This window comes from Styela clava, chromosome 6 (assembly GCF_964204865.1).
Source record: "Styela clava chromosome 6, kaStyClav1.hap1.2, whole genome shotgun sequence".
Classification (NCBI taxonomy): Eukaryota; Metazoa; Chordata; class Ascidiacea; order Stolidobranchia; family Styelidae; genus Styela; species Styela clava.
This window is the reverse complement of record NC_135255.1, coordinates 637,313-657,546: the sequence shown is the minus strand read 5'-3', so window position 1 is coordinate 657,546 and position 20,234 is coordinate 637,313. Positions and strand designations below refer to the sequence as shown.

The following is a 20,234-nucleotide window of genomic DNA, read 5'->3' as shown; positions in this document are numbered from 1 at the left end:
TAAGTGTAACGCACGAATTTGAGGGTGTTAAAGCGATTTTTACACCTACGTTAAAATTGTCACTTCAACTGCGAAAATGTAGAATCATTCTCCGAAGTTATGGTTGCCTCACAGGCCTTACCAGTTTATGTCAATATGGGAAAGAAAACGCATAGTAGGAGGTCAGTTTTGACAATTTTTGTATACTGTACGTGAAAAGGGTTGAAAAAGTATTTACAGTAGACGGGTGGAGTCAATCGAAAATGATTGTGTTTTTGTAGTGTTTTATGACATCCGCCATATATTGACCGAATTCAAAATTTGCAATACTTTATGTTGTTTAAATTTTACTTTATATGCTTAAATGCTAATTTTAATTAAATTGAATTTTCCGACAAAGTATTCTGGGTTTGAGTCTGCTTTTCGTTCGTTTGCGTATTCCGACTGAATGTGACAAAAGTGTTGATAGAAAGTCGACAGTAGCCACTGACGAGCAGAAAATAGCCAATAAATTTATTCCTACGGCCGAATGTCGATAGAAAGCGCTTGGCAAAATACTTGAGCAGCTCGACAGTAAAGATGGTCAAAAATAAATGGGATACAATTCTGAAGGCGCAAAAATTAGCTTTGTATAGATGCGAAGCGAATGCAAAAAACTTATGTAAACGATCGGGCAAGTAGAAAATTACTGCAAAATTTTGTTGAACTAACTGATTACCATTTTTTGCCCGTTGAAGGCAGATTCCCATCAGTTTGATTATCGCAGTATGTCTGTCAAAAATTTTTCTGGCATTTCTATATTAGCCCGAAGCGTATAAATTACTGCCGTACTCAGATAACATCGAGCTATGTAGTGTGGTATTCAATTTTGTTTTTGTTTCTTTATTAGCTTTAACCTATCTTAACTTTAGGAATAAATAGATTTTGATTGTTATCGCATTTTTAGTCAATTTGTTTGTTGTGCGACACGACCTAAAAATCAGACGTTATAACTCTTAACACGTTCAACGAAGAAAACCATATTTGGTGCTTTGAGTCAGATTTAGCTCGGATACCTGAATACCGCATCTCAACGCCGCGGAACGACGAACAGACATCACTTCAACAGAGCGTGCCAAACTTTCACGCGATAGCTTCACGAAACATTTTGTCAGTGATTTCGACCAATCTACATCTGCTTTAATTTGTCCTGTTAGAAAAATCGATACAGTGATATCAAGTAGAGAAGAAACGAACAATAGAGCATGCCGGTTTCAAGAAATTTGTCACTGCCGGCATCCATTGAAGGACGGAAAAAGATAAGGCCAGGTAACGAAACATATTTCTTGATGCACTGAATAATGCAGAATAACAAAACTTTAAAAACTGTATTGCTGTAGACGTACGAGCGATGTGTTTCAGGTATTTAAACGTCAACAAGTGCTCAACTCCGTCCGCTAAAATTCTACGTTTAAACGAACTCAATTTTTCAATTTCCAGCTTTATTTCTATTTACGTACTCGTTTAAAGTCAAAATCTACGATTATTCTGCTCATTTCAAAAACAATCCCAAAATGTTTCCGTCTTGCAAAGAAAGTTTTTTAAAGGAGGCGCTAACCTGAAATTAATCTCCTCTATTAATGTGTGGGTTTTTAAATTATACCAAGCTAATTTTTGGCGAAATTTGTATACAGGGAATGTACAACAACACTTATTTGTTATTAGAAGTAAAACGGTGCTTGTCAGTTATGTTTTGTTTTAGTCGAATACTGACACATAATTGAGGTATTTTCAAATTATCCTGATTTTTGCGCATGAAAAAGTGTAGAACAAACGTGTGATACTATTTTCGTTGACTCAATTTCATCACTACCTACAGAGGTAGTATTATATTACCTGTAACGTGCTAACTGGTAATTCTCGTCGTGTGGTCAGGATAGTTGGTCTGCACGCAACATTTTAATTAATAACCTCCATGTCGTCATCAAGGATCTGAGTGATTATTAAAATATTTTCTCTTTATTATTCATTTAAATTTTGATTTTGCTGTAAAATGCACTTGGGATTGTTGGGATTTTTGCTAATTAGAGGAATGTTAATCGGCTGTCAGGATGTTCCATCGCATGCGACGCATATTTGAGCTTTCGTAGTAGTGCATATATTTAAAATGATAGAAGTTTGATCAAGTTTTTGATAGACCGTTAAATCGTCGTCAAAAACTGATACTTTTCTATTTACTAGCTCTATGTTCAGGCCAATACTCATAAAATAAAAAGATTTAACTACAAGAAAAAAATTATATCGAATAAAATGTTGAAGTGAATAGTTCTTTCACGATTGTATTATACAAAATATGCTCCCCAACAAAAACAAACAATAATTATGCATGTTCAACCATGACTGAAAAGTGCGATATTATGAATAATTTATATCTATTTTTTGGAATTGATATTTGGTTGAATTTTCAAAATTCCCGAAAGAAGTAAACGAAGAGGAATTGTTTATGTTAGCTGTTCATGCTTTTGTCTTCTGTGGGATGGTTTGTCACGCGACCGTCGAATTATCTAAAATTACTGTGCTGTAATTTTCGTCAATTATCTAACTTTACTCGGTATTACGTGATTCATTTTTAAGCGCTCCGCTAAACGATTAGTGGTGCGGGTTTAGCAACGAGATAAACAGAATAAAATAAATAAATAAAGGTATGTTTTTATTCAATTTCCAAAAAGCAAAGTCTTAAAGCACAATGTGTTGACACCTACTATAGTTGCTACGTCATACTATATTGAAAGCTTTAGAGGGGGAGCGGTATTGTTTCGACTGCGGGTGGTAGATTGCGCGCATACCATGTCTTTTGTTATCTATTCTTCTCATTGTTCAAATCGGCATTTTGCTATTGTGGCTGCGATTGTGTTACTAACACACTTTAGACACGTCAGTGCCATCCGAATGTCTTTGTTTAATCCGATATCCTAGAATACACAGACACCCAGGTGTTATAAAGTGAATTTCATTAGTTTTGACCCTGTAAGGTTTCACATTCACTGCTCATAATGAAATTGTTCGTTCTTCTGGACACGGAAAAGTTATACCGTGGGCGTGACCAATATTGTCCCTGAGCAGTTGTATGATAACCTCGGTTGGACATATACTATACACTACATACACAATTACATGAATCACTGTTACTAGATAATCACAATCGTGGAACCTGCATTAAGGTAACTAACATAAAGTTGTAATTGAGTGGCCCGACATAATGAATGTGCCGCGTATATCGTAAATAGGCCCTTTTATGTGAAATGGGTAATCTGGTTCAGGTGGGTACAAATTTTATTCATCCAAACGACCTCACCTAAGTCACATATAGGCACCTGTCGTATGTAGCCTTCTAATCTATAGCGGGTGTGACGTAATGGTTTTGATATATTGAATTATTACAGAATTATAAATCAGGAGTTCCGAAACTGAAGCCCACGACCTTACCGTGACCAATTGTTTTGATGACGAACAGGCCGTCGGTCTTGCCACACGGCTGTCGACTACGCTGGCTGTGACACCATTCTATATATTTTGTTTCATATTATAGTCCTATTCAAAGCACCCTGGTTTCTTGCCTATCCTTTAGGCAGAACTTATATTGTGAGCGAACAGATGTTTCATGTACTTTTAAAAAACCATTGCGTCATTGTTAAGAGCCATCAGCAAACCGCTTCAACAATGGATATTTGGCGAACTGTGAAAATTGTTGATTCTTGGCGCTATGTAGATATGATTTGGTATTTGAGAAGTTTTTACAATGACTGCTGAAAATATGTCCGTATCTGATATACTGTCATAAAAACATCTTGCAAGGTAGAAATAAGTGCCCGCATTTTTGGAATTTATACCACCTTCTTTATTGTCCTTGTTTCATCTGATATATGAATATGGTACAAGACGCGCCAAGGCTTGGAACCTTATTCGTTAACTGTTGTCAGAAAAAAAATCGAAGTATGAAAGATTTAATTCTTTCAGAAATGATCCGGCTCGACATGAGTCGAGCACAAGACGAAGGTTGTCCACTCTTAAGTTGGGTGCGTTTGTAAATGATATACAATATTATTCAAAGCCTAATTTTGTAAAATACAATAGAATACAATGATACGATGTTCCGATTCAGACCTATTATTATTCAGTTTCACGTATTTGTCAAAAATTCCGTAGGTAATGGTATCAAATATCGGTATCACTTCTAAAAATGTATCCGAGATAAGTCATTCTAGTATGATGATAACTGAGCCCCTGTTCGCAATGAATGTATTCAAATGATGATAATTCTTTTTGAACCGATTGATAGGAAGCTTTGGCCAATGTTGAATGAAATATTTTAATTTCTCTGATTCGTTATTCAATAGCCAATTATCGCATCCCGCTTTTCTTTTACCAGTACCAGTCTTAGCGAAAATTTGACACGTTCGCGTTGAATTTAATGGTATCCTTACGATTATAGTAAATAGCAAAGTGATAAATCGAGATGATATCTCGGAACTTTTGGTTGAATAAAGCTGGGCTTCGGTTTTTGCTGTCACGGTAATCATTTTAAATTTTAAATCATTTCAAAAATAAATTGTTTTGTTTTTGTAGTTGTATTCTGACAGCGCACCGCGGCGAGCTAGAAAAACTGTAAAAATACTAGTTTTGACTCATTAACCGCACATTCAAGCTTCGCACGCGAGGGGTTGACGTCATAGTATAGAGAATCGAAAACGCCGCGTCGTCGTCGTCTTTTTAAGAGATAAACACCACAAGACAAGGAAACGAGGGTTCAAAATTAATAACTCAAAAAAGGTTCTGACCCGTGATCGTTTGACCAAGATCATTCGCTATCCTGATCTATAGCGTCATTTTCCTATGTATGAAATGAATATTGTTTTTTTTTATGTCACCTTCTACGTTTTTCGGTGATATTGACCTGATATGCAGCACATATTTGTACTTTTCAACGCTTTAGTGTTATGGGATCAGGTAATCATCGTGCGTGATCAAATTGAAGTATATAAGCAACTACGAAAGACACGATTGATTTTCATCCACGAATTCGATGGTTTTTCACTGTCATTTACTGTCGACTGCCGAGTAAATGGTTAACATTAAAGTGATATTTAAATAACCCTCAATAGAGTTTACATAGTAAGCGTTATTGTTGTTTGCTTTTGCCTTTTACACTACTTACTACCTTCATTTATTTTTCACAATGTTCAGTTTACACCGTAGAATGACCTGCTGTAGTTAAGATTTCTCGTGCATTCGTTATCGTGCAATAACCGAGCGATTCATAATGGTGGTAAAAAGTTTGTCGGACATGGAGCAAGCACAGCCTTCTCCCATTGTGGGAATTCGACAATGTATTTTTTTCACAATTCAATACTAACTCACTTTTGCAAATATTAAAATCGCTGGAGGAAATACGAAAAGGAAATGTTTAAATTTTAAACTTCTGGTTAATGATCTACTCAAAACAAATATTTATTCGTATACTGATAGCTTGGTTGTAGTAATCTGTCCTAGTAAAACGACCCACGCCTTGCGAAGAGTAAATTTCCTAATCATGTATCTTGTGGAGAAAGCACTGAGTAACTTTCCTGTTAGTTATTCATTATTATCGTTATGAATTTATTGTGTAACATGTACGAATAAAGATAAAACGTGCTGCTGATGGTTGGCCTAATACGCTAGTATATCATACCGCCCGGCCATTCAGTTCATAGTACTAAGCAGAAACTTACAAATAAACTGTATCGGATATTAAACGTACCTCTCGGCACCATAATACAATCAATTGAATTGGCTGAACGGCGATACTTCTCGTTGAGAAAATATATCATATCATTTTCCAACATCACAAAACTGATATATTCAATTGTTTTTATACATATATAGGAACTGTGTTATCAATTGATATGCCGATAATTCACGCTACAAAATTAAAAATTGAACAGGTTACGTATTATGACCTGGTAAAAAACGCACAATGCTTCTATTGTTTGAGAAATCTACCGTTATCATGTTTACGCAGCCCAGGGCATTTATGTCATACGCGCCACTGTGCATTTTGTAGTTTTCCATCATGACTTACACTAACAATATGGTGCTTCAGGACATTTTTTCAAAATTTTTCTATTCTTTTATTTCGAAGAATATTATTTCATAACTACTTAGGCTCAAATACGATAATAATCAACTATAGCCCAAATGTATTTCTACATTTCAGCAAATTTTCTTTGCTGGCCACGAATCGATTAAGTATGCCGCTCATGTTTAACGAACAAGTGAATGTATTTGTGAAGACGTTTTCATATATGGCCAGAGTTTACGAAAAGGAATTTGATTCAATGACGATTAGTTTATGTAATCCATTACCTTGTAAATATCCAACAAGGCATTGTTTACACTTTTTATCGCGCTCGCGTGAGAAGACAGTTCATGTATTCCCTTGAGTGTTTACGTTTAGCTTTTGTGCCTAAGAAGAAAGAAAATAGGTATCGAGTTATTTTTGGAATTGAGGATTGTATTTGAACAAAAAGTTTGTAACCTGACTTTTGCCTTAGGTTACGTACTTAATTTGATGAATAGAAATATTATTGTTTTCGAGTAAAATATGTATCAATATATATAATCTTATACAAGAATGCCGATATTCAAATTAATAAAATTAGCTCTGTCAACACTCCGTGGTCGAGAAACTACAATGTTATTCAATTTGATGTCTATGGTAAATGAGATACATAAACATTATTGTTTTGGGAGTTAATTCATTTCATGGTCAGATATTATTGTTGCGAACCCATGGAATACTTCGTTAGTTGATGCCTTTCAGTGAGAAAATCGATATTTCTGGTATATTCCTCTCGATACAGTATATTCTTTTCCAAGCAAGGATTTAAAGTACCATTCCATTTTGTTCATGACGGTAAAAACAAGTTAACACCAACTGTACTGCAAAAAGTCTTAATAACGTAATGTTGACCCCACTAAATAAAAAGGCATAGGGCACATGCCCGAGAAGCGGACTTGCTGCGAGTTCAGGATATCCCAAAAGACATATGAAAGTCTTCGCTAATCTAACAGATATTTTTTACCGATTTTTTTATTCTACTGATATCCTACTTTATCGGATTTAATCGGGTTTAGTATAATCCTTATAAATATAAACCATGTTAATACTTTACTAAATCAATGCTTGCTTCAATGGATGGAATAAATAGTCGATTACGTCATGGTCAAATGTCGTTCGGCGGCTTTGAATGTCTGTTAATAATTCCGAGTCATAAAAGTAGCATTGCTGGACAGGGCGGACGTGTTGTTCTCTATTAATGGCCATAGCCAAATGTGTGATAATAGCAGCGCACATATTTTCTGACGTAGTTACTGTTAAAAGTTCGACCCTGTCAAGAGTTGATATATGCTATTATAGGCATGTGTTTGAAAGGTTCCATTACATTTGAACCCACGTACATTTGAACCCATGACAATTGCACCTGTATGCTATTGCACCTATGGAATTTTTTTTGTTTCACGGATATTTAAACCCATACTAACCCTAACCCATGGGTTTTAGCACCCGCGGATAGCACCCGTGGATATACGCATGGGTTCAAATGTACATGGGTTCAAATGTACGGTCACCGTTTGAAACTCTTTGCTCTTCAGTGTATTGAATCATTGATAAAGGATGGGCAGATTTTATAACTAGTAATATTTATATTAACGTTATTTGTCAAAACAGTATGACATTAAGACCGAGGTTGTTGAGTTTAACCCTGAAATGTATGTTGGAATATTGGCTGAACAAGTCTGGCGCTATTTTACGTCTCCGCACCACATTCGCGATTACGTCATTAAAATGTTTAGACGAATTGTAAAATCCTCTTGAGAGTTGAATTTATTCTTTGTACATGTGAGCCCAATTACCCTCTTCATTTAAGCGCATATGGAATATGGAACGATATGACTCGGTAAAATGGTTGCGTTATATTAAAAAATCGATGTGACAACCTATTCGTCAGCCAAACTGAGGCTCATGGTCTTGCTATTTTTACACTCAAATGAGGAAACTTGCCAGTCATTCCGATTTTTCATCAACTTGCATTCGTCAGGCCTATTGACTTGTGCAGCCTGTTTTCTTGATTATTACGTCATTTGAACATTGTAATCATAGATCTACTGATGTATATATATATATATATATGGTGTTATCACTTCGCCAGTTCGGTCATATGGTCTTCGAACCATATGTGGAATATTCATACTATATGTTTCTATCACTATAGACTTGGAGTGTACGCGTTTAATAATTATTTTTAGAAACTTTTCAGGTTGGCTTTACATCTCTTATTATTGTCAAAGCAAATCGAAATTGTTTGGCCAGTTTTCTTTTGTATTCATCGATAGCTGTGTGATAATGTGTAATGTCCATAATGCTGATTCATTGGCGACAACTAGATTTAGATATATGATAATAGCTCTACGCTCACATGGAGCCGATTTGGTGTATGTTGCTAAGATAAAAAAAAAAATTAACGGGAACAAACCCGTCGTGTTTCTTAGAGGCAGGCATTGTGTTTTAAATATGACCTGAGATAATTCAACCAACGCGTTTTTAGTGGTTTCATGTATGACATGTCCCTAATCACATTTCGATATGCGTGCTGTATACACTACCATGCTTGAGTAGAACCAAACATCGCACGCGATTTTAAAGTCAACCTTTTGCCAGATATTTCAGATTACGTAATGCTTAACCGACTTATTGTTCGCATGAACAAAAGCGAGAGAGCGAAAAAGGGAAAAAAGCAAAGAAAATACGTAATCTATTTTCGAACTCTCTCATATTTATACATTTTTGCTCATACTGAAACTGTCCTTTCAGCAAGAGCAGGAGGCTGTTTGTGGGGAAGGAAATGTTTTGTGCTGGCGATAGCTTGTATAATATTAGCGATAGCGGGATATATAATATTCCGAATAATGGCTAGACTACATTGTAAATTAGTAATATGTAAGTCCATTGCTAATACATCGTTACCGAGAAAAATGTTTGTCGAAATTTGACGAGCGCGTAGCCCAAGTAGTGATATTAATCAACTGCCATGGTACAGCAGCATGATAACTTCAAAGGAGCCCACACTTACTAACAGTTGCGCGGTTTCAAGGCAGCCAGTGAGCTAATTCGTATCATTCAGGAAACGCGACCGTTAGTCAATATGTGAAGCACACAGTCAGTCGCTTTTACGTGTATGTTCCTCGCGCATGAACATTTCTAGAGCGTACTGCAGGCCAGTCAGTGTACTGAGCTTCAGGCAGACGACCAAAAAATCGATCGATTTCGGTTGGATTTTAGTTTGAATTTAAGGGACGCGATGCTATAATATATCAAATTTGGCTTTCAGTTCGTTTCAACAAATTGTGCAGCAGTCATTTTTTGAGTATATTCCATTCGTATTATACGAAAAGATTGTGCGTGTAACAGATACAATACTTTGTATTGTTTTATTCGCAAAATATAATGATTGCCATTTTTTCTTTTCAGATTCATTATTTCGGAGTAATACAGAGGTGCACAGTAGTAGTGGTAGCAGCATACACAGGAGTAAACCTGTTGATTTGTCTTCGCTGCTCAAATTACATAGACCGAATTTTTTACCAACGACTTTGGTACCAGTGAAACACAATAATAATAACTACGAAATTGTTACCGAAGACGAATCAGTCACACCAACAAACGAAAGCAACAATATCGCTGCTGAAATTGAAACATCTAACGTAAGTGGAATACAATTACAAATGGGGACTGCGTTTGAGCGTTGTATAGAAATAAAATTTTAAGCTCCGATTCGTCCATATTTGAATGTGTAAAACTAAATAGTGAAAATATTAAATCGAATAAGCTGAGATTGCTTTACTAACCTTTTTAAAATACTAGGTATGTATAAACGAACAAAAAGATAGTGAAAAAAGTCGTAAGCGAAATTATGGAATTATAACGTCTCTTCTCAGCTAATATTCGTCATTATTGGTAGCATTTTTACACTCACTGATTTTCAGCAAGTTTCATGCTAGTTAAATATGTAAATAATAAGAAAGACTTTCACGAGTATCTTTGTATAGGAAACTGTAATGGGAGTGGATACAACTACGACTCGGGGAGGCACACTCTCTCAGCCATGTCTCTCTGCATTATCAAATGTGGGAGCTACTCAAATATTTCCTCACTTGTTTCTTGGATCTCAAAAAGACGTTGTCGATGAGGTGAATATGAAAGCATTTATCATTACTTGTGGTTGAAATTATTACTAATAATATGATATGTTTTTGGCCTCGTTTTTATCCCTGATTAATTGCAGTGTTATGATTGCGATTTGAGTAGGTGATAGCGACTATACGCTACCATTTTTGCTTGAACTCGGCGATAAGCTGTTATTACCGTTGTGCATGCTATACCCAAATCGGTATGTCAAAATCTTACATATCCAAGATGGTCTTATTTTTATTTTATAGTATGGCAAAATTGTCTTAAATTAACAAAAACCCTTATACTATTCTTTGTTTTAATCTATGCCTAATAATTCAATTGCTTACCCGGATTTTAACTATAGCCCAACAACAATGTTTTAAAACGAAAGGTTAATCTCAAAATAGAAGTTTGATCATGTCTATCTAGTCTAGGCAATTTATCCCGTGATTATGATTATTAATTTGTTGGACAATTAATTTTTAATTGCGTTTTTGTTTCGCACACGGAGCGCCGTATTGGTCTTTCTGTACTCGCCCCAAATTTCAAGTAACTAATTTGGTGTATTATATATGTGCCGTTACCTTATGAATAGGATAACTTTGATTTGTCGTCAAAATTTAAAAGACGGTGTGACACGGTGTCGCAATGAGCGGATTAAAATATAAACCATTTAAGATCATGACGTCATATTAACGAAAATGGATGTGATGGGTTTTCAATGTTCGCTGTCTCAATGACTCAACGTCAAACATTTCACTCGCGAATGATCTTCTCTGAATAACGAGAAGAATGCCCGTAGTCTATCTGCCCGACCAACGTTGGCCAGCATTAGTCAATTCTTAAAATAGTACTAACTACAAGAGCTGTTGAATAATATTGAAACAATTTGCTTTTAACCAATCTGGACAGATTAGATTTATATCCACTTACACGCTGTGCAAGGCTATATAACCTAGAGTGAAATCACGTTTAAAGGAGTAATTGGCCAACACGTAATTCATCTCTTAATTATTTTTCTTGTAATTATGCCAAATTCATATCAACCCCACATTGCTTTGAATTATTGTTATAAAAATTGTTGTTATTGATACCCAGCCCGAAGAGCACTGTTACATAAATTTATTATGCCTTATCAGAGCCTCGATTATGATACATGCAGATGAAATTATTTTGACATTTAACCATTTTCAAAAATCGCCTTTGGCCTATATTATACGCCATCGATATTTTTGATTGATATATACCTCAACCTATCGATTATGTTATGTAGGTGACTTTAATGAGAAACTGACACGATAATTTCCGGAATTTACTCTTCAAAAGTCAAAATATAAAATGTAACTCCAAAAAACAACCCCGAAAAGGCGCTCAGCGGGACAACTCTCATTATTCAACGTACCATACCACCTATAGATTATTACCAAATAGCAATATTTCGAAATTCTACGTATGTTTTATATAGAGTTCTGCGCAGATGGTCTGTCACAATTCATCAGTATCAATTGGCTGACATATACTCGGAAAATATGCATAGAGCGGTGTCGTCATATACTAATCAGGACAGTGACGTAATGCAGCAGCATTGGTATTGTTGTTAATAAAACTAGAAACCATACAGCGCAATATCGCACAACTTGATCGTTTCTGACAGCCAATACAGAATTTTCTCATTGGTCGCTAAACGTGACATTTCATGCCAATTTACCTGGTAATACAATGCAATTTTTTTGTCAGGAGAGCGCTGGAAAAAAATAATATTTCATTTTGTCTAGTGACTAGTCAATCAAGTAATGCTTTTATGCGAAAGCCCCATGACGAATACATTGCACTAATTAACAACGTTAACTAACTTTACCCGTTTTACAGAAAATGATGCGATCTAACAGCATCACGTATGTGTTGAACGTCAGCAAAACGTGTACAAAACCTGAATTCATAGACGACAGTCACTTTCATAGGATATCAGTGCGAGATAATTACCAAGAGAAAATGACGCCATACATCAAAGAAGCCATCGAATTCATAGGTTAGTTACAATACATCAGTTGCATATTGTTTAGGGGGGTTTATTGAAGAAAGATAACAATTACTTGCGGTTTCAGCCAAAATTGTCTCAGTTTTTGTTGAATATATGATTTGAGCAAGCGCTAAAAAACATCGATTTTTTTTCAGAAAAAGTAAGGAAATCCAACCAACGTGTGATTGTGCATTGCTTAGCAGGTGTATCTCGATCTGCTACAGTCGCCATTGCATACGTTTTACATTACCTACGAATAAATTTCGAGGACGCATACAGGTAATTCGTTTTTTTTTTCAACAGACCAATGAGGAATGCGACATTATAGTTTGATTTATCTATGGACCGTGTGGTACCGTTTTTGGTATTCGGACTTGTTGTCGTGGTAATAATACTGCCATAGTTATTACACACGGCACTTGAAATCAATTTACATTTTTATGTTCTTGTCCATACATGGAGAAGACAGGTATTTTGTTGCCCATGGGCAAATTACGAATTACATTGTAGAAGTTGAACGCGGCTTTTGTCAGTGATTCCGAATTTTCGAAAATGCCCGCTGGCCTTTCATCGGTTTCCGGAGTAGACTTCCGACAGGTCTAAAAATTGGATTGTTTCATGATTGGCGCTAGGAGTGGATTCATGGAGTGGAGTTTTACAACTATTCTGATTTTGAAAATGCAAGGCTTCCCATTTCTGTCTATTATGTTGTTTTGAATTATTTTCTGCTGTGAATGAATATGCAGTTTAAAATTTCTATGGCCAATTACTTCTGATAACATTACACAGACATTTACTAAATGCACTTTCACATTTCTTGCAGATTTGTAAAAGAAAAGAGACCATCAATATCACCGAATTTCAACTTTCTTGGTCAGCTGATGGAATTTGAAAGAAATCTTGAATCAACGGGATACCTCTCTTCCAAACGGACTGGATCGCTATCTGAGGGCAGCGAAGAAGATTCCCAACAAACTTTCAGTTGTCAACAAAATAAAATAGGAGATCATCCCGGCAAAACATCTCTACGTCTCAGCTTTTTGAAAACCGGATCCGATTGTTCTCCGCTTTCCATGCCACCTGCATGTTCTTTCCAGTGTTCAACACAAGATAGCGAACCTTTGCAATTGTCATCAGAGTCATGTATCAAAATCTCAACTCCGACATCGTCGTTTTGTCGACGTCGCAAAGGGCCTACTTTTTCGAAAATGTCTTTCTCATTAGCGAACAATGCAAATAACAACAGTTCGAATCGAAAATGCGATACACCTATGCCCAAATTTATGAATTCAAAAAACATGTTTGGAAGTAAGTCTGGAAGATTACTTGTGGATATCAGAGTTGACTCCCCGTCCACAACAACGCGTGTTCCAGATTCAAGCCGACGTCTCGGTAGTGATGGATTTGAAAAAGATGAAAACATGGCTTGTGATTCCGAGACTCCAACTTATACGTCTGGACCTTTCATTTCACCGTGCTCTCAGGGTGTTTCGTTTTCAACTAGTCATCAGGCTATGGAATGTAATACTAGCGACAGTTCCATAAGCAATCAAAAAAATGACGGTGAATTTCTGAGACCTTATGCGAATCCTGTCACTTTATTGGTGGGAAGTAAAAATGAAAGCAAAACTCCAACGTGGCATCCCGGAAATCTTTCGGCACCAAAAGTGACACGACACAGACGAAGTGCTAGTGGTGGGGGAATAACCAGCGAAATATTGCAGTCGCCCTTTAATATGAAGCGGAGATTCGAACAAGCTCGAACTGAACGTTCCGCTTCGATCGGTGACGTCAGTCTCGGCGACCAGTTAGCTAGCGTAGAACATTGTACTAGCGTGAAACGAGGAGGTTCTTTCTCTGGCATGGGATCGTATTACGATTATTCGGAACCTTCAAGTCGATCTCCACATAAATTCGTTTCTGTGAATTCGAGAAGTCCCAAGATCCTTCGAAAGTCATTTCACCTAAATCTTAAACCAGTTTATTCGCACACGACATCTCCACCTACGTCTAAAAACGGTTCCAATAAATCAGAAGGGGCCACCGCTCCTATTAGCATACCGGGTGTTCTAGGCATGGATACTCCCGTACCAGTCTTTGATTGTTCGCACATGTCAGACAGTTGTGGTGGGTTGAAAATGAATTCCAACAAAAGTTCGGCTTTTCCTGGCCACTCTGTTATCAGAGAAGGGGTCACACCAGATGAAAGTGATGATACTTTGGAAATCAAGAGCATGTCACCATTAACGTTATCGTCACCAAATGTTGACAAAGATGGTTGTCCGTCGTTTCCTACATCTAGTAGTTTAAAGACAAGGACGTCACCAGCGACCTGTCCAATATTGTCAACTGTTCCCTCCTTTTCATGTAACGAAGCTGGCATGACGTCGCCGCGTTTTATATATAAATCATCTTTTACATATACATCTACTAAATCGAAGCCATTAACGGACACTAAGACAAATACACCTTTCACCCTGTCTGCACCGTGTGATTTAAAACTCAAATGGAGAAATAAAGAACGCAGAAGACAGAGTGTTGACTCAGGATATCTGTCATCACAAGCATCATCTCAATCATCATCTTCCTTCACATCGCCAACATCACAACAAAGTGTTTTTGGATCAGCCTCGATTCACGAATCATTCAATGACAACACGGACAATACATCGACCCCGACCACATCGCCTACAAATGTCGGCAGTTGTCATGTCGAGGGCGCTTTCGATGCTTCAGACGAAGTATCGACAACGCCCCCCGACTCTGAGAACCGAAAAACAAACGTCAGACAAAGAAGTACTGTTGAAATCATGAGTTGTTCATGACTAAACGGGTCCGAACAGCTTTGAAGCTGGAATTGCTGACATTCCTGTTCACAACCTCCGGTCGAATACACCAAGGAGTCAGACACGCAAGGTTATGCCCCATGGGCGGATAAGCTTCTATCAACCGATATATGCAGTATTCAGAATATATATGTTGTAGCAACATGCATTGCAAATCTGCTTGTGGTGAAAATTGACGGTCATAAAATATTATATTTTTTCAATCTTGCCGACCACTAGTATTGCGGAAAACCATTTTGGTGATTGATTTTTGGTATGATACACAACGCAGATTCGGGAAAAATACTTCTGATATTAAATCTCAAACGATGGACTGTAATCGGTCCTGTGAATTTATGACATTTTGTACAAACATTTCATACCAATTCCGGTCGTGCCCTGAGCGATCAAATATGCCATATATGCTTTAAACTGGGTTATTATTACTGAAAACCAAGAGGAAATTTACCTCTGGATATAGATTTAGAACAGCTTTCTTTTTCCATCCGAATACTTGAATTAGGATACATTGATTAGGTTAGGCATATATCATTTAAAATAATTTTCTGTGACAACAGTGTATAATAGTTTACCTCATTTAACGACAGGCGAAAATATTAGACGATTCCTTGCATAAGTGATAAGTTTATAAGCAGATCACCCTTGACCACAGCTGTTTTTGTGAGATTTTATGTCAGCGTCGTCTTCTTTATTTCGCGTTCGATTGTGCAATCATTATTTTCTTTTCATTTTTGTTCAGTTTTGCAACGTTTCGAATCAATGTACCATTTGCATTATCAATACTAGTACGGTAATCTATATTTTTAACTAGCCTTTTAGATTTTCACGCAAATTTTTTTTTTCACACAACGAAATGTATATTCGACACGAAATCATATATGTTGTGGTATGATCCAGTTGCGTCTTTTTTGACTTTTTTCAAACGCATCAGTGCGCGTAGAACCGAATGAGTTCTAACTTTTCTAAAATTTTCATTTTATGATAATGAATGAACATCACGGTACTAACGAATTTCATACAACAAATATTTATTTGTATAACACCTGCACAAGAAAGTTAGGAAAATCTATATTTTATACAGTGTGGTTGTTTTTATGAATGAAACACATATTGTTGAAAGTTGAGTTCAAATTGAATCATTTTTGTCCATGGTTGGTGTGATTGCATTTTGTTACACAGTCCTGGGTGAAGTTTTGTTTGCGTTCCAAGTTTTTGTTTTATTCTTATTATAACAATTAATTTCTTAGCGTAAAATGAAGAAAACAATAAAAATATTCGTCTGTTCCAACAAAGTTTCTACCGTTTAGGAGTGCAGCTAAATTGAGAGGCATTATTATGAGATTTGTACAGTTAACAGGGATTGTGTGGTCTCGCACTTAATAATTGAATATGATGGACAGGATAACTCCACGATATTTATGTAAGTGAGTGTACTAGCTCCTCCTTAGACAAGTTTGGTGCTTGGAATTAATTTTATGAGTTTCTGCTAACTATATGCTTCGACAAGGCTTCAGCTGATAGGAACTTAAAAAAAAAGACTTTATTACCTGTGAAAGGTCGAGGAAACGAGGCCTATCCTGACTCAGTAGTTCTCCACAGGAATCTTCAATGCTAAAATGAAGCGATATGTCTGCTTCGCAAGTAGATATAACTTTAAATCCCGACTGTTAACTATTAGAATGGTTATAGGTCTCTAGGGTACAGGTACAGGTTGACTTTGTTTGATAACATCCATGATATGTATAGACAAACCGTCTGATAAAATCTAGGACGAGATGAAAGCAATCAGCATTTTCCTAATATTCAGTTCCCCAAGTCGTTGTAAGCATTTGCACTGTAGACGTCATAGAGCGACCAAGGCGTGATTTCGAAAACAACCACCAAGACTGTAGATTTTGTTTCCAGAATATGATGTATGAACCACCCTAGATTCCGTTAATTTCAGACCAGGATAATATTTGTGGTTAAGATTTATTATCATGCAACCTGAATATTACTATCAAAGCAAACAAGAGAGCGATGCTTAAATACATGGAAACGAAATCTAAAACAAAGTTTCGCGTAGCGTCGCGTCAAATCGGAAACAGCCGTCACGCTTGGCGGATTAAACTACATGTTCCCATGAAAAAATGAAGATATAGCTGGATTTTCGATTAAATATATATCAGATCTAATAGAATTTATAGAAAATTCAGGAATAAATAAAAGCAGTAGCCTTCTAGCGCAAAATTCAGTATTCAACCACTGAAAATTTCAAAGTAATTGGTCCATTAGTCTTAGTGAATGAGTACAGCGATTTTTTCACAACAAGATGAAGAATAACAAAAACATAATAACATGACGATCCATAGGTTTACAACGTGTTCAATAGGAGAGCGATGCTCAAATATATGGACACTAAGACCAAAGCGAAGTAGTACAGCTACGCAATCTCTCACAGTATACTACCGGTACCGCAATGTTCCCGACCACCAGATCGTGAACACGCAACCTTCACAAGGTGCGCGATTTTTAATTTTGATGACTCCCTCGCACACAAAAAAAACGAACCTTATAGAGCAGTAGTCGACAACCTATGGTAATCTGCGCTGGAGGAGCAGATCATTGGACACGGAAGGGGACCTATGAATCGTTTTATTGGACACGTAGTGGACATAACGATCTTTTCAATATTATGTTGGTCTTGTTGTTGTTGTTGTTGTTGTTCTTTGACACTTTTTGGACATCTAGTGGAAAATCTAAAAAAACGCTTTTCTCTTTCATTACTGGACCGATTGCTTCGAAATTTTTACTGGTTAAAGATGAAATTTCTCCAGAAGGCTATTACTTTTATTTATTTCAAATATTTCTGTTAGCTCTGTGAAATTTTTTTTGTTTGCTATGACGTCGCCGAACGTTCTGCGGACGCATAGCCGACAATCCTGTTCTTTTTGATCACGTTCCATCGAACGTCGATGGTTCGTAACGAAGTCCTTACGGTACTTTGCTACGATTTCTTCCTTACGCTGTCTTACTACGGTACCGGTACTGTACAGTACAGTATTGCAATAATGTTGGTTTTCTTCTCTGCGGGGACGTTACCGTACCGCCTTAGCGAAAGTTGGAAGTCCTACTGTACTGCTTCGCTTGGTGTGAATATATTTGTAGACTGTGATCTGACGGTACGGTAAACCGTACTGTACTGCGAACAGACGTGTCCATATATTTGGGCGTAGCTCTCTTGTTAATATTATGTTGTTCTTCATTAGTTATTCTTTTTTCCATCGTTATAAAAAAATCGTTTTTTTTTAATTAATGAAACACTTGCTTTGAGATTTCCAGTGGTTGAAAATAGTATTTTTCGATAGAAGGCTATTACTTTTATTTATTAAAAATATTTCTGTGAGCTCTATGCGATTCGTGTGCTATGACATCACCAAAATGTACGCACCTTGTGGCGGTTCCGTAAACGCATTTCAGCGGATCTCGTACTTAGCGAAAGTGTCACATTTAATGTCATTTGTAATTTTTGACGACTTAGTCCACGAGTCGTTGCAGTGTTTGCTCGCTATTTGAAAACTCAAATTTCAACTTCTGATCTGTGTAAAAAATGGGATTCATCAGCCACCCGTTCGGTTATTAACTTTCTTAAAAAAATATGTGCGTCCCGCCAAGATTTACAACCCCTAATTTAGGCCCGCGAGCAACAAGAGGTTGCCGACCCCTGCTTTCGATTAGTGCTCGTCAGTCGGATGTATAGTACCTACACCCCAGTGTGTACCAAAAATTTGAAGAGCATACCACGTCGACCGGGTGAACAAGGTCTGTACCGAAAACTGTGAGGTATATTCTAATAAACAATAAGATAGAAAACTAGAAGCTTGTCGCAAATAAATGCACAATATGCAAGCATTAACGCATGTCTGGAGTTTCCCGTCACAATGCCAGGACATCGATTAATTAGAAAAGGTTTTGACAGAGCAACTTTAGAAAATGTCATTTGGTTTGCATTTTCCTTATGTGGGGCAGGCAATTCTGTTGTTATTGTGGAAATCATTTTTTGTGAACCTCTTTTGTGAACTTTTTTCAGGAGCTATTTGAGTTCACGTCAGCAATGTGTCAAATTTGGTTCGAATTGCTCCAAACTTTCGACTGTACAATGCGGAATTCCACAAGGATCGATTATTGCACCGATAATGTTTATTCTATTTGTCAATGTCCTTCCTCATGCCACTAAATTACTTGTCAAACTCTTCGCTGATGATACCGGTTTGTTCGGAAGTTCAGCTTCGCCAAATGACTTGGAATTGCAGATGAATTCTGAAATGCAAAAAATTGCAACTTGGATGACCAGAAATAAACTCACCATAAATATTGAAAAATCAAAATGCTTTTTAACTAGTCCCAGAATAAATGAAAAAAATGAAATTCGGCTTGAGATTATTATTGACAAGGTTCCACTTGAAAATGTCAAGTCATACAATTACCTAGGTATCCATATTGATGAATAATTGAAATGAACATCACACATTAGTTACATTGCTGGAAAGTTGCATTGCTAAGAAAATTACTCACCATGCCAGCTCTCCGATTGGTTTATTTTTCTCTTTTCCAGTCATATTTGCAGTATGGCATTATAACTTGGGGTAGTGCGTCATCGACTTTACTCCACAGATTAGAAGTTTTGCAAAACAAAGCAATTAGAGCCATGTTTAATGCAACTTTCCGATCTAGTCTAGATCCTTTATACCACAGGTGTCGAATTATTGAGCTTGGTCATATCCATGAATTTGAGATACTGAAACTCATGCACCAGTACTTCGATAACAAGATTCCCGTGGCATTCGCGGGAATTTTCACGATGCAGAGTTATTCCCATACTCTACTAGATCAGCTTCGTCAAGTTCATATTATGTCCCAAGATATTCATCAAGCAGAACGCAGAAATCCATAAAATACACGGGTGTGGAACTGTGGAATGCCTTACCAAGTACCATTACATCTTTAGGCTATTACGGTTTCAAATTAGATCTAAAAAGTAAATATATTAGTTATTATCTCTCTTCCGTCAGCTATTGATTGGAGTATTCAGTATGATTCGCCTTCTTTTGTCCATAGTCGCATTTGTGGACTGTCGCCATGGCTGCCCAAAAAGCCGGCG

At 36.8% G+C, this 20,234-nt stretch overlaps 1 protein-coding gene across 1 annotated transcript; it reads left to right on the top strand.

Annotated features, from left to right (window-relative positions):
- The first annotated feature begins 855 nt into the window (after positions 1 to 855).
- Positions 856 to 16,386, top strand: LOC120330721 (uncharacterized). Its single transcript, XM_039397622.2, has 6 exons — positions 856 to 1,287; positions 9,527 to 9,759; positions 10,105 to 10,245; positions 12,098 to 12,257; positions 12,404 to 12,527; positions 13,072 to 16,386. Exons 1-6 carry the CDS (start codon positions 1,224 to 1,226, stop codon positions 15,071 to 15,073), a joined length of 2,724 nt encoding a protein of 907 aa, XP_039253556.2. The 5' UTR covers positions 856 to 1,223; the 3' UTR covers positions 15,074 to 16,386.
- The last annotated feature ends 3,848 nt before the right edge of the window (positions 16,387 to 20,234 follow it).